Genomic DNA, 13,625 nt, shown 5'->3' on the forward strand with positions numbered 1-13,625 from the left:
GTTTCACCTTCTTTTAGAGCATCCTTCTTCTTAAGACTCTTCCTTCTAAGATGGAGGTTTTAGCTCAGAGTAAATTGTTTAACAACAGCTGAATATTCTAACATCTTTGCAGTTTTAGGATAAGATAGGAAGAGGATGACATAATGATTATACAATGCGGCTCCAAATTCACTAGTATTATTTTGTCTTCAGATTCTCTTTCCATTGCATGTTTGAAAATTTATTCTTACAAGATATTTTATTTTTGCTTTTGATTTTTTTTATTCTTGGAGGTTATAATGCAATTCCACCACTTCTTCCTTCCCTTCCCTGTCTCCATGTCGTCCTCGCTCACTTTCAAGTCCACAGCCGCCTCTCTTCATTAACTGTTGTCATACATTCCTATGTACATATACATTCCTAAATGCATAAATACAAACTGCTCGGTCTGTACTTGTGTGCATCTTTTCCAGATTGGCCATCTTGGTAGTGTACAGTTGGCATTCTCTACCCTGGGGAAGACTGTTTCCCACTCTCAGCGTTTCTTTGTTGCCTATAGTTGTATGTGTAGGGTTGAACTTTACTAATTTTTTAAGTGAATTTTCTGCCCTAAAACTGCCTGACCAGTTTTTGTTTCCTGTTTTTATTACTCCTGTCTCCACCACACAGTACAGGGATTACAGATAGATGCTACCACACCCAGCTTCCACGTGGGTGTAGGGGATCTGAACCTAAGTGATTCTTGATTTTGCCAATTTGATGATCAACACTAACCACCACAGCTACCCACTTTTATGAGTCTATTTCATATGTGTATCATAAAGCTAACTGACACAGAAATATATAGTTAGACTATTTATACAGTGCTAAGGATTTTGCTAGCCAGGATCGTGGCACACACCTTTAATACCAGCACTTCAGAAAGCAGAAGGCAGTAGATCTTTATCAGGTCCAAGACAGCTGGGTCTAGAGAGCAAGAACTTGTCTCAAAAACAAGCAAGGGTATAAAACAAACAGACATCAAGGTTTTTACTAGTGGCCTGTGTCCTTGGGGTCAGTGAACCAAGCTGAGAACAGCTTCTAAACAAACCTGCCTTTATATATTCTAATCTGGCTTGACTTGGTCCATTTCACTGGCAGAAAAAAAAACTTATCTATGCCTATGAAGACTGTACTAGTTAATGATGAATATTAGAGCATATTTAGGTTGACATATGTCCTAGTTAGAGTTTTACTGTTGGGAACAGACACCATGACCAAAGTAACTCTAATAAAGGACAACATTTAATTAGTATTGTCTTACAGATGTAGAGGTTCAGTCCATTATCAATAAGGCAGGAACATGGCAGCATCCAGGCAAGCATAGTGCATGAGGAACTGAGAGTTCTACATCTCATTCCAAAGGCAAACAGGAGAAATTTGACTTCTAGACAGCTATTACAAGTGTTTTAAAGCCTACACCTATAAGTGACACACTTCCTCTAGCAGGACCATACCTATTCCACCAAGGCCTCAGCTCCTAATAGTGCCACTCCCTGGGCCAAGTATACTCAAACCACCACATTCCACTCCTAGGCTTGTTAAAACACATGATTTTTTGGGGCCATACTTAGTCAAAGCACAATGCAAAAATACATTTAATCCAATTTCAAATTTCCCCATAGTCGGTAGCAGTCTCAATAATGTTAAAAGTCCACAGTTCAAAGTCTCTTCTGAAAGTAATGCAATCTTTTAATTATAACCCTGTATAAAGTAAAAAAAATACTGGACCTTGAACCCAGAGATCTGCATGTGTTTGTCTCCTGAATGCTGGGGTAAAAGGCATAGACCAACATGTCTGGACTTAAGCTTTTATCTTCTTGGAACCTGCTCTATACCAGGTTGGCCTAGAACTCAGAGATCTGCTTGCCTCTGTCTCCTTGGAGTAAAGGTGTGTGCCACCATGCTTGGTCCTAAGCTAAGCGGAGTGGGACCTTGCCCCAAAGTCACCACTTGCTTAATCTGTTTATTTCCTTGAACATAGGATTCAGCTCCAGTTTACTTCCTGGTACCTTGTTATTACTTGAACCATATATTTTTTCCTCAGTTTGATTCTTCTCATTAAAATGCTCTTCATAAGAATGAACTTTAGTAACCATGTAACAGAATTTATGCTAGGCTGTTTTGAGACTTCCTTTGTCAAAGCAATTAATCTAAATCTCTTTATTTTAGCCTTAGGTAGACTCTTCAGACAATGGCAAAAGGCAGCCCTGTTCTTCACCAAAATACCACAAAAACAGTCTCTAAGCGACATATTGGAATTTTTTCCATTGAAACAACTTGGGCAAAGTCTGCACAGGTCAAATTACTCTCAGCAATAAAGTCTTCAATATTCCTATTAGGATAGCTTATTAAACCCCACTTAGAGCATTCCATTGTTTTCCAAATCCGATGTCTCAAAATCTAAATTCTTCCAAACAGAAGCCTGGTCAGGCCTATCACTGTAATACCCCACTTCTTGGTTCCACCTTCTGTTTTAGGTAGGGTTTTACTGTTGTGAACAGACCCCATGACCAAGGCAAGTCTTATGAAGGACAACATTTAATTGGGGATAGCTAACAGGTTCAGAGGTTTAGTCCATTATCAACAAGGCAGGAACATGGCAGCATCCAGGCAGGCATAATGCAGGAGGACCTGAGAGTTCTACACTTCATTCCAAGGGCAAACAGAAGAAGGCTGACTTCCAGGCAGCTAGGATGAGGGTCTTAAAACCTGTAGTGATATACTTCCTCCAAAAAGGCCACACCTACTCCAACCAGGCCTCATCTTTTAATGGTGCCATTTCCTGGATTAGGCATATTCAAACAGCATCAACTTATAAATAAACTGTTGTAACATTGCTGTTAACTCATTAAGCCTATGATACAATGCAGTATGTGTCCACCTACTAGGTAAATGATATATAAGGAGAAGGAGTTGATATCTGGCTATGTTAGCGGTTTTTTTAACACGTGTGAAAATTAAAGATGAAATAATAAAGGATTTTGGTGGATACACCATGAATGAGAAACTAAATTTTATTCTATTGTGTGTGTGTGTTGGGGGAGTAAGAAGGTAGAGCAATTTTTGGCCTCATGTCTATAATTTCAGAGAGTATGGGATACAAGTTGCCTTAAAGAGGCTCGTGTCATTATTTATAGTCTTCAGCTTTACCAGATGATAAATTTAGAAGCATTTTAATGATTTGAACATGAAATGTCATGCCACAGCCAATGTATTGAATGCTTATTCTTCAGCTGTCTGGTGTTATTAGGGAGGCTATGAAACATTTATGAAGCCCAGCCTAATTGGTATAAGCAGGTCATTCAGGGGCAGGCCTTTGAAGGTAGTAGCCTTGTTGCTGGTACCCTCATGATCTACCACCATGTGAACAACATATGCCACATGGTGTTAATGTTGGAGAGTGACCCACTATCCAATATCCTTCTAGGCATAATGGGTGGAAATGCTGAATCAAAATAAACCTTTTGTTTTAAATATTTTTCTGTCAGATAATGTGATCAGAACAATGTAACTAATACAGAAGATCGATACCAGGAGTATGGTCATAGCTTTGATTAAATTTGAGCATGTGATTCTTAGGCCCTTGAAAATGGTTTGCAGAAGAAAGATGGAAAAGTTTGAAGGTGCATGTTAGAGAAGCCCAAAAATTCAGGAAGAAAGTTTATAGGGTTATTCCAGAAGAAAAGTTGTTAGGCTCCAAAGGGGTCTCAGACAGTTGGAGATGGAGAGGACCCCCTGTCCATTTTCTCCCTGAAGTCTTGGGTTGTTGAAGCAGGTTTGAGGAACAGGTAATGACCATAAAGAGAGGTTTGCTTCCAGTGGGCATGAAGTGGAGAGGACGACATTGTACTCAGACTATTCAGAGGAGCCACCCTTTCTTTCTCAGATCCCTGTTCTACACACCCACTTGGAGACATTCCTAACCCTGTGACAATCCACAGAAAGAAGAGGAGGAGTTGGTGGCGTTTGTAGTAACAGGATGAGAAAGTGTGAGACTTCCTGTTATGTATGTGTGACAGCTGGTGACAAGTGGAGGGGCCTGTGCAGGAAATCCGTTCAGCTTCTGCAGGGTGACCTCCCCAAACCTTGGCAGCTCCTTTAGTCTAGATGTTGACGGCAGGACAAAGAGGCGCCTGCACCATGAGCGATGTGGTAGAGAGGAGCTTGGAAGAGCCCTTAGCACCCACTACAGACAAGTCCTCCCAGAAAAGGGGAGAATTGGTGGAAATACTAAGTGGGGAGAAGGTCAAATTTGACGACACGAGACTTTCTTTAATTCTTCAGAACGGCCTGGAGACGCTGCGAGAGGAAAATGCTTTGACAGATGTCATCTTGTGTGTGGACATTCAGGAATTCTCTTGTCATCGCGTGGTGCTTGCTGCAGCCAGCAACTACTTCAGGTCAGTCAGCTTTGAATCCAAGTCACACTGTATGTAGAAGGCACAGAAAACACCTGGAGGTGTGAGAGCTCTACAGCCTACAGGACTGAGCAAGCTCAATCTGATTGGCTTGCTGTCTTGTGCTTATGGTTATACATATTCTTACATAGAATATGTTTGTATCATGTTATATTATATATACATTGCATAGTATGTATAGTAGAAATATGTATGCATATACACTAAGGTTTGTGCCTATTTAAAATATAAGAAAAGAAACTATCAAACTTTAGAGTTCTGATTTAGGCCAAGAGTGTACATATGTGTGTGTGTGTGTGTGTGTGTATGTGTGTTTGAGTGTGTGTGTATAAAACTTGCCCATACATAAGTATGTCCTTGATTTTAAGGATGTGAGGTTAAATAAGTCAGGGGGATTTTTCCCTCTCTTTCTGCAGTTTGACTAATGTGTTTAAAACACAATGTTGTCTTTGTTCATCGATAGAGGTAGAGAAAAAGAAAGTGGCCTCACTCTTGGAATTACCATATAACTTGCTGAAAATTAGGGGTTTCTGCTGTGCAAGGAGAAGGTGGGAGGGACAAACAACACAAGGGGGCTCTGGATGTGAAAGACTTGTGAGGAGTCAGAGAGAGACAACCTGGGTTAGAAGACTTGCTTTCGTTTCACTTGAGCCTTTCCTGGCCACGAGATTTTAGGCAAGTTTCCTGTTACTGTGAATTTCTGTTTTGTCAACTGGAAGATGGGGATGGTGACAGCTTTCTTATCTTTGTTTGTGACATCCCGCTTAGTGAAAGGGTCTTACGGAGTCCGGCAGATACATACGCACATGAGATCTTTGCTGAAACCCTGTATGACACAGCTGGACCAGCACTGCCGGCATCAGTGCGGCCATGACTGAGAACCAGTGAGTGAGGAAGGCATGGTGGAAAGCAGCGACAAAATTATTCTGTTTTCAGTGAGATTTTCCTACCTCTCAGTTCTGGTGGAGGATTTTAAGAAAGTACCATGTGAATATATATATATTTTCAAATATCACGTATTTCAAATAAAATGCGATTATATATATAGTCAAATACATAAACATTAAGCAAATATATACATATATAGCTCATACCATTCGTGTGTGTATATATATATGGATAAAATAGTATTTTATTTGGGGTACTTAGGAGAAAAGTTTTCTTTAGAACTCAAAGAGCAGAGTCAGACGGTTGTTGTATATAAAGAGCTCCCATATGTTGACAAGGAAAGGGACAGGGCCTGCGTGAGTTTGAGGGAAGTCATGCCTGCTCTCTACCACAGACAACGGTCACTGGTTTCACTCTGCACTGGCATGATGAAGGTGACAGACGCCCCCTTTTCAGATGAGGAAACGAAAACCACACATACGTACCTGCCCGTTGCAGGAGCAAGGATTCCACACATTCTAAGAGTCCTCATTTTATCTGCAATAGGAGCCCCCAGTAAGGACACAGTGTCATTCTACCAGCAGCATATCTTGGTAAAATAGGAACCCGGTCATAAGAATGGGTTGGCACAAACACACCCCTTGACCTGCCCTGTACTGGTCCTAGCTTTTCCATTCAGGAGGGAATGAAAGTCAGTTTGTCTCAGTGCCCTGGGTACTCATTTTCAGTTTATTCTTTATGTTTTGAGTCACTGAAAAACTGCTGTCATTAGTTGGCAGTTTTATAAGTGTGCTTGCTTGCTGATCAGACAGGACTAATGACTGTCTACCCTTGAGACACTACAGAAGTTGCCTTAGGTCAAATCTTCTATCCTTGCTAATGTAGAAAACACGCAGCTGGTCCTCAGGGCCAGTAAGGCAGTAAGAAGCTGGAGCACACACAGGTGTGAGTGTCTGCCTGCGAATGTTGACTTTCTTAACCTTCCTTTAGATTTACATCTAGCTATTTCCAATGTAGTTTTCCTCCAATAATGGACACAGGACTCTAGTGTTAGGACTCTGTTTACTGTTCATTGAGCAATTGTGTGGGACAGGCTTTGTGCCACATGCGCTTAGCCCATGTAATGTGTACAAAAATTTTGTGTACAACTATTTTGTGCACAGTAATGTACTCATCTTACGGATGGGGGGTTGAAGTCTAGGGTATCAGTTAATTAAAAAAAAAATGTTAACTTGAATCCTAGTTAATGTTAACTTGACCAAGGATCAGCAACGGGTCCAACAGTGGCTCACTGCCTTTTTGCTCTGTTTCTAAGGTTTTGGAAGGGGTGAGGCCAGATCATCTGATTCCACTGCAGATCCAAACTAGCAACCTCTGTGTGTGGTATAAAGCAGGCACCACTTCCCTCAAACTTAGCTCCTGGCCTTCTCAATAAATATATGGGGGCTATTAAACCCACAACAACCCGCTGTTCCTGCTCATCGCACACATAGAAAAGCAGTTGCAAGAATTTATCTGTGCTCCAGAAGAGGCAGGGAAGGAATGTGTCAGCCAAACAGGGACAATATTAGTCACCCAGACAGTGATTTCCCTTTGTGGATCTATTTTAGAGTCTTTGGAGAAATGAGGAAGTTGGAGAAAAACGTGTTTTGTGAAGACTGAGAAACGAGCAAAGGATAGTAAACCTTAAAAGTTGGCTTCTTGGCTCTGTAAACCTGGGAGGAACTGTTTGGCCTCTTTAAGGCCCAGCAGCCGTATCTGCAGCTAAAGATTTGCAGGTCTACGTTTTCAACTGAGTCATCATAGAATGCAAATAATAAAACAGTTAATTTATTAATCCGTTTGGTTAAAACACATTATATGTGGCACGTGGTAGTAAGTTTGTGGTTCAGGTTTTTGTGATCAGAAATGCCTCTGGCTTATTTGAGGAGATGAATGTATGTGTGTAGTTGTATAGACTTGAAAAACCCCCTCCCAAGGAGTGTAGAGAAGCAAAACCAGAAGGGAAAAAAGACAGGTGCAAGGAGGTCAGGCAGTAGCTGAGATCTCAGCCACCCAGCCTGTGTCAGGAGGAACCTAGCTGCTACGGAGTCCTGAAAGCCATAGTATAGAGCAGAGGTTCTCAACCTATAGGTCATGACTCCTTTGGCAAACCTCTAATTCCAAAAATATTTATATTATAGATTCATAACAGTAGTAAAGTTACAGATTCTAAGGAAATTCAACTGTGGTCAGCTTTAGAACAGTACTAAATCGTAGGAAGACTGGAATTTGGCAGAGAGCAGGGGGACAGAATCCCAGGCCTTCAGGGCAGTTGGGATGCTCTCTCTCTCTCTCTCTCTCTCTCTCTCTCTCTCTCTCTCTCTCTCTCCACCTCTCCCTTAGCTGTCTCCTGTTGGACTTCTCAGTTCAAACTTCTGCTTTTGGTAGATCTGAGACTCATTTCTTGCAGCTTTGGCTAAAGGGAACTAAGGAGTTTTTCTCTGATTTTAGTCTAAAAAGCTCCTGGGAAAGATGTTGATTGGCCTAGACTTCAACTACCATTTCTAGACCAATAACCGCATCAAGAAGCTGGGACACAATGATCAACCTAATTTAGGAGCTTGGCCAAAGAGATAGATGTGTGTGTGTGTGTGTGTGTGTGTAAGAGAGAGAGAGAGAGAGAGAGAGAGAGAGAGAGAGAGAGAGAGAGAGAGAGAGAATAGAGAGAATATCCACATGCCACATGAACAGCATAGTCTGAGTGAATACTGGTTAGGAGAGGCAATGTGCCCAAAAAGGGAGTCACTGAACAAAAAGAAAAATAAATATCTATTAAAGACAGTAAATTTTGCTTTCTTCCTTTTGCTAGCCAATTCACTATAACTTTGTATTGTTTTGGCTGTCTGGAAGCTCATGCATTAATTACCTTATCCCCACTTTCAGTGCAAAGGGCATACTAATTACATCAGTAATGATTCCATTACAATTTTAAACCATGATGAAGCTGAAAACTAATGGCTTGCAGGAGGAAGCTGTGGAAAAATATAATAGATATAATGGTCCATGTCTGGGGTCAAAGATCTTTGGTCATATAGAGTAAGTCGAATTATCTGGGGCATTTTGGTTTAGGGGGATTTAGGAGAGGGCCTGAAACCCAGTGACTATTCTGGAAAAAGGGATTAATAGACAAGGGAACACACACATGGATTCACACGCTATCGTGTCCACAAACAGGAAAGATAAGAAGAGTGCCAATTTACTTAGCAACACCATAAGACTCGGGATGGCATATTAGGTTGGCAGACCTAGAGTGGACCTGGGCGAACTTCTGGAGAGGTAGTGTGCACACACGCATGCAGATCACCAGGACAAGTAGAGAGATGTGTAGTTCAGTAGAACTGAGAGACTCCTAGGGTCAGACCATGAAAGGTTTTGTTAGAACTGGCTATGGAGTGGAATGTGTCTCACTGGCATGGGGAGGACATGGGATCCTAGAGCATAAAAAAATGACACGATTTGACCTCTGTATAAAATGCCCTATTAGGTTGTAAGTAGGGAGAGCCACACCAGAGAGACCCTCTAGAAACTGCAACAAGTTACAGTGTAGTTGGGCAGGTGACACAGGTTTTTGGGAGGCTGAAGCAAGGGGATCCAGGTCCCTCTTCTGACCTTCTCAGGAGCCAGACACACATAATTACATGTAGGCAAATACTCATACATAGAAAATAAAAATCAATAAATCTTTGAAAAATGAAATCAAACAAAAATATGGCTTGTTCTTGGCTTTTTGATAAGGTGGTGGTTTCTGCTTTAATCACTAACCTATGGACATAGACAAGAGAATTTAGACAGCAGTTCCATGTGGCTGCTTAGCAAAACAATAATTGTAGGTTCCCTCCAGGGCCTAGGATCTCCCTAGCCATGTCACAGAAAATGAGGTGGTAAGATTCTGAGAGCCAGAAGAAGGGGCGATGTGCAGGAAAAAAAAGGGTGTTCTAAGACATGGTATAGCTTTGGCACTCTGGAACACACTGCAGTTCTGGTTGTCTGCAGAAGAGTAATCTCCTCAACATCACAGTGTGGATGTGGGAGGGACCACAAGGCCCAGCCTTCCCTGAGGTCAGCTGGCAATTTAACAGTTGCTGGAGAAGGAAATAACCACTTTTTTTTAGCCACTACTAAATTGCCTATAGTCCAATAAATACCCACCTACATCCTCACAGTTGTGAGAACAACTCAACTCAGTATGTCACACACAGGGAGGAAGCATAGAACCATGAGGGGACCTTGGGAATAAGATATTTCAGTGTGAGGAGAGGAGTAAGGGAGGGGAATGGGTGTGTGTGAAAGTGACCACAATCTCTTATATACATGTATTAACCATAGATGAATTAAAAACCATGGATTACTTTAGATCAAGGGTTGACACGGTTGTTCTGTAAGGGGCCATGAGGCAAATGTCTTAAGCTTTAGGGCTGTGTGGTCTCTATGCTAATTGCTCAACACAAAAATTAATGTGTGTTGCTGAAACTTTGTCTCCAAAAAAAGGGTTTTGTCATTGTCCCACAGGTGTGGTTAGCCCCCTGGCTGTGGTTGGCTGGCCTCTAGATGCATTTATGTGATTTAAATAACGACTTAGCAGATCTAGAAGCTTCCTCCTCGTAAACATCTTTCTTTTTCTATTGTCTTTAAATATTGATGGTGTTTCACTGTGTGTAAGAGACTGCTGTGTTTACACTGGGCTTCATCCCACAGCTTTGTGGGATGTCTCCCCAGTCCACTGTGCTGCTCCTTTATCAGTTCAGTTTTTAGTTACCCAGAATCCTCCTGTGCAGAAACCTGCTTTTATATTTTATATTATACCCACCACAGCATGTAATCCTAACATTGCTTTTAAAGCTTGTTTTTTTTTTTTTATTACATATGGAAACCATACTGATTAAGGCAAATCTGGGAAAAAGAAGAAACATTTAAAGACTAATAAATATGTACTGAACATTCTTATGTATGGAGCTATACATTTACAGAAAAATTACCCAGAAGCATTTTATGAACATTTAAGTGTATTATCAGTTCTTTTTTCTAGGCATAAATATTAAAAAGTCATTGTGCTTGTACACCATATTGTCACTTATTCTTTATTTTCAACTCAATTACCTAGTATAAGCATTTTCCCTGTTATTCTATACTTTCTATAGACATAGTTTAATAATTTCTGTCAAACTGTGGATATATTCTAATTTACTTAATACTTAATTGTGAACAGTTCCGTAGTTCTTGTAACAACCTTTTGTATAAAGTTAAATGCTTTGAAATTGGTTAGAAAAAGTTCTAGGTGTTGACAAAGGACCGATTCTCACCTCACAGAAACTGAAGAACTTGTTTATCCTGGAGACAAATATGAGAAGACCACAGCCTAGGAACACAGAATATAGTTTCTTCCTGAATACCATGTTTCAATGAGGTAGCAATTTTATGAAGCTTCTATAGAAACAGAACAAAGGAAGTAATGGGTCAACATGCTTGCCCAATACACTGATGGGTGCATTAGTTCAGTATGGTGAGAAACCACCAGCAAGGTGAAAAACCACAGCTGGATGCTATCTGTTGAAATTCTTAGCCTTTCTGTTGGTAAAAGTTGGTGTACATTCCAAAGCTTATTTCACAGTCACAAAGATGTTAGGTCACACACAGAAGGGGGTGATAAATGGCTACCGAGGGCAATGATAATGGCTCAACATAACTTGGAACTTGCAACATTCCAACCTCTCTCCAGTGACTGATGTTCTAATCAATCAGTCATCCCTCGTAGTCACAGTTTCTTTCCAGGAGATCTTGTTCACACAGGTATGAGACTATGAACACAGTGATATAAATATTTGAAGACAAATGAAGCAAATGGCCCAGTTGTTTCAAAAGGCTTGCCTGCTGCAAGGTTTGCAGCCAATCAGAGGGATTCCAACAGGCTTCCGTGAGAATCTCCTCTCACTGCACAGTAGCCCTGAAAAGTGCATTGCAACTTTTGACTACATTGCAGGAAGTACTACAGCTATTACACTCAGTTCCCTGTGACACCTAGATTAGCTTAGGCTTTTGGGATGCTGTACTTTGAATCTTTAAAACATTCTCTGTGAGGGAGGACCAGCTAGATGTAGAGATTCTTTCTCTGTGTACTGAAGAAGTCCACATTCAGGGCCAAAGCCTGGCAAGTGTCATAGGTGCTTATTGGCACTTATGCACGAGAAGAATCTGTGCAACTTCTCCTCTTCCTCATCCCGCCCTTCCCCCTTTTCTGGTTTTGCTGTTGCTCTCTAGCAGGAGTGCCCGGCTTTCTACTCTTGCCTTCTGGCTTCTGGATCATGGACAACCAAATCTCAGGCTTGTGGTCTAGCTTAGTCTGGGAGTGGCAATGGGAGCACTCTGGAACAAGCATATGGCTAGCACTGTGCTCCACAATAGGGATGCTCTGCTACTAGCAGATCCTCTGTGTCTTGGGAAGAGGATGTGGACCAAAGTCTGTCTGCAGGATTCTAAGTGGTTAGAACCAGGGAGTGCTCAGTTAAGTCAGAGGCTGATCTCTAACTACTGGATAACGACGTGGGCATCATGGCAAGCTTCTATGGGGTCCTGTTTGAGTTGGGATGGAACATAGAAGAGCAAGAAAATGGTATGGGGTGAATAGGGTTGGAATGTAGCAGCGGGCAGCAAGCACCAATGCTCACCTAATCTAATTAAGTGCCACTCTTGGCAGACCTCATGGAAGTGGACTGGGAAGCAAATGGTATCTGGTTGGGGCAGTGGTTCTCAACCTTCCTAATTACTGCAACTCCTTATTACTGTTCCTGGTGTTGCGGTGACCCCCTACCCCCAGCCACAAAATATTTTCATTGCTTCTCTGTAACTGTGATTTTGCTACTGTTGTGAACTGTAACGTAAATGTCTGTGTTCTTTGGTGATTTTAAGTGACCCCTGTGAAAAGGTGCTTCGACCCCACCCAAGGTGTCTCGACCCACAGGTTGAGAACCAGCAGGTTAGGGGCAGGTAGGCTGTATTTCCAGTGGAGAGTGTGAGATGAACTCAAAGACACAGGGAGTCAAGTAGTCACCACTGTATGCATAACAGAGAAGCACAGTTGGAGGAGCACAGCGTTAACATCAGCATCTTGGAGTCTGATTCCAAGAATCACCTGCTCATCACACAACTGCATGTATCTGTGCAAGGTCACGCTGGAGTTCACATGTACTCACAGTACATATTGTGTAGGCCAGAGTGTGGAGGGGAGCTGTTAAATCTTCTTGGCCTAAACTGTCAGTGTGGGTGTCTTCTCATTTCTCTGTTCATCCATCTCTGCACCTGACAGTCATTAAAACGTTCTTGCCCTGGCACTTTTAAAAGACTAAAGTGTCCTTACTCATTTATGCTTCACAAGTCTAGGTATATTGCTTTTGGGTGCAGATGTATTATTGTGTTAACGTTAACCTCTATGTGTGTCTGTAGCATTGTGTCTCCTTTCCCCTCCTGTTGCCTATGTTGAATAGAGACGAAGAGGTCACAAATATCCTTAAATTTTCATTTCTACCATCTCAACGATTTCAACGGGAAACAAACTTCTTACAGAAGTAGTTCCAGAGAAGGCTCTGAAACTGGCTCAGCTTGGACTCTCTTTGTTCTGAACTTGGCCCTAAGTAATCACTAAGGCTTGGGGGATGTATTACATGACTTTGACTATGTTTGCCACAAGAATTGATGCTAGTTTCACACAGACATTCAGGACTGTGTAGGGGACAGGTGGGTCACAGTGGGAAGCCTGGTGCTCCTACTAAACAGAGTAAGAATGATAGTGAGCAAGAAAGCAAGAAAGGCACCAGATTATGATTATGTCATACTTGTGTCTGGACCATCACTGGACCCTGCACACAGTATTTGCTGTTATGGTCTACTGGATGCAACCTTGTAGGACAGAACAAGCCTTTCTGTCACAAATTTGGATGATAAGAGTCCCATGGCTTACTGAGTCACCATTATTGCCCTAGTGGATTTTGAGGGTTCTGGTTGCTCAGTAAGCTAGCCAACTTCTGCTTCCCCAAAACCATGTGTAGTGACTTTGAGGAGTGGTCAGCTTGAAACATAAGGTCGGCAAACAGAAGTTCTTTTAAGAACTGATGACTAAAGTCAGGGAGGGAAGCTCAGCTCTAAGCTCATCTATCACTATAGTTCAAATGCTCACTCAATGACTAGAAGCGTTAAATAATCCGACTTTAACATCAAGAGAGAAATGTGTGATGCTGTCTATCAGACGTGTGTCAGATATGTCTC

The 13,625-nt window shown here is 41.7% G+C and overlaps 1 protein-coding gene across 1 annotated transcript in view; it reads left to right on the plus strand.

The window, feature by feature from the left end:
* Positions 1-4,128: 4,128 nt before the first annotated feature.
* KLHL6 (kelch like family member 6) overlaps positions 4,129-13,625 on the plus strand; it is a gene marked incomplete at its 5' end in the record, with an annotated part of 35,971 nt that continues 26,474 nt past the window's right edge. The window contains one exon of the mRNA XM_080919591.1: positions 4,129-4,421. Within this exon, the coding sequence (XP_080775717.1) occupies positions 4,129-4,421 (293 nt within the window). The remainder of the gene's footprint in view (positions 4,422-13,625) is intronic.

This window comes from Micromys minutus (genome assembly GCF_963924665.1).
Source record: "Micromys minutus genome assembly, chromosome: 7".
NCBI classification, from domain to species: domain Eukaryota; kingdom Metazoa; phylum Chordata; class Mammalia; order Rodentia; family Muridae; genus Micromys; species Micromys minutus.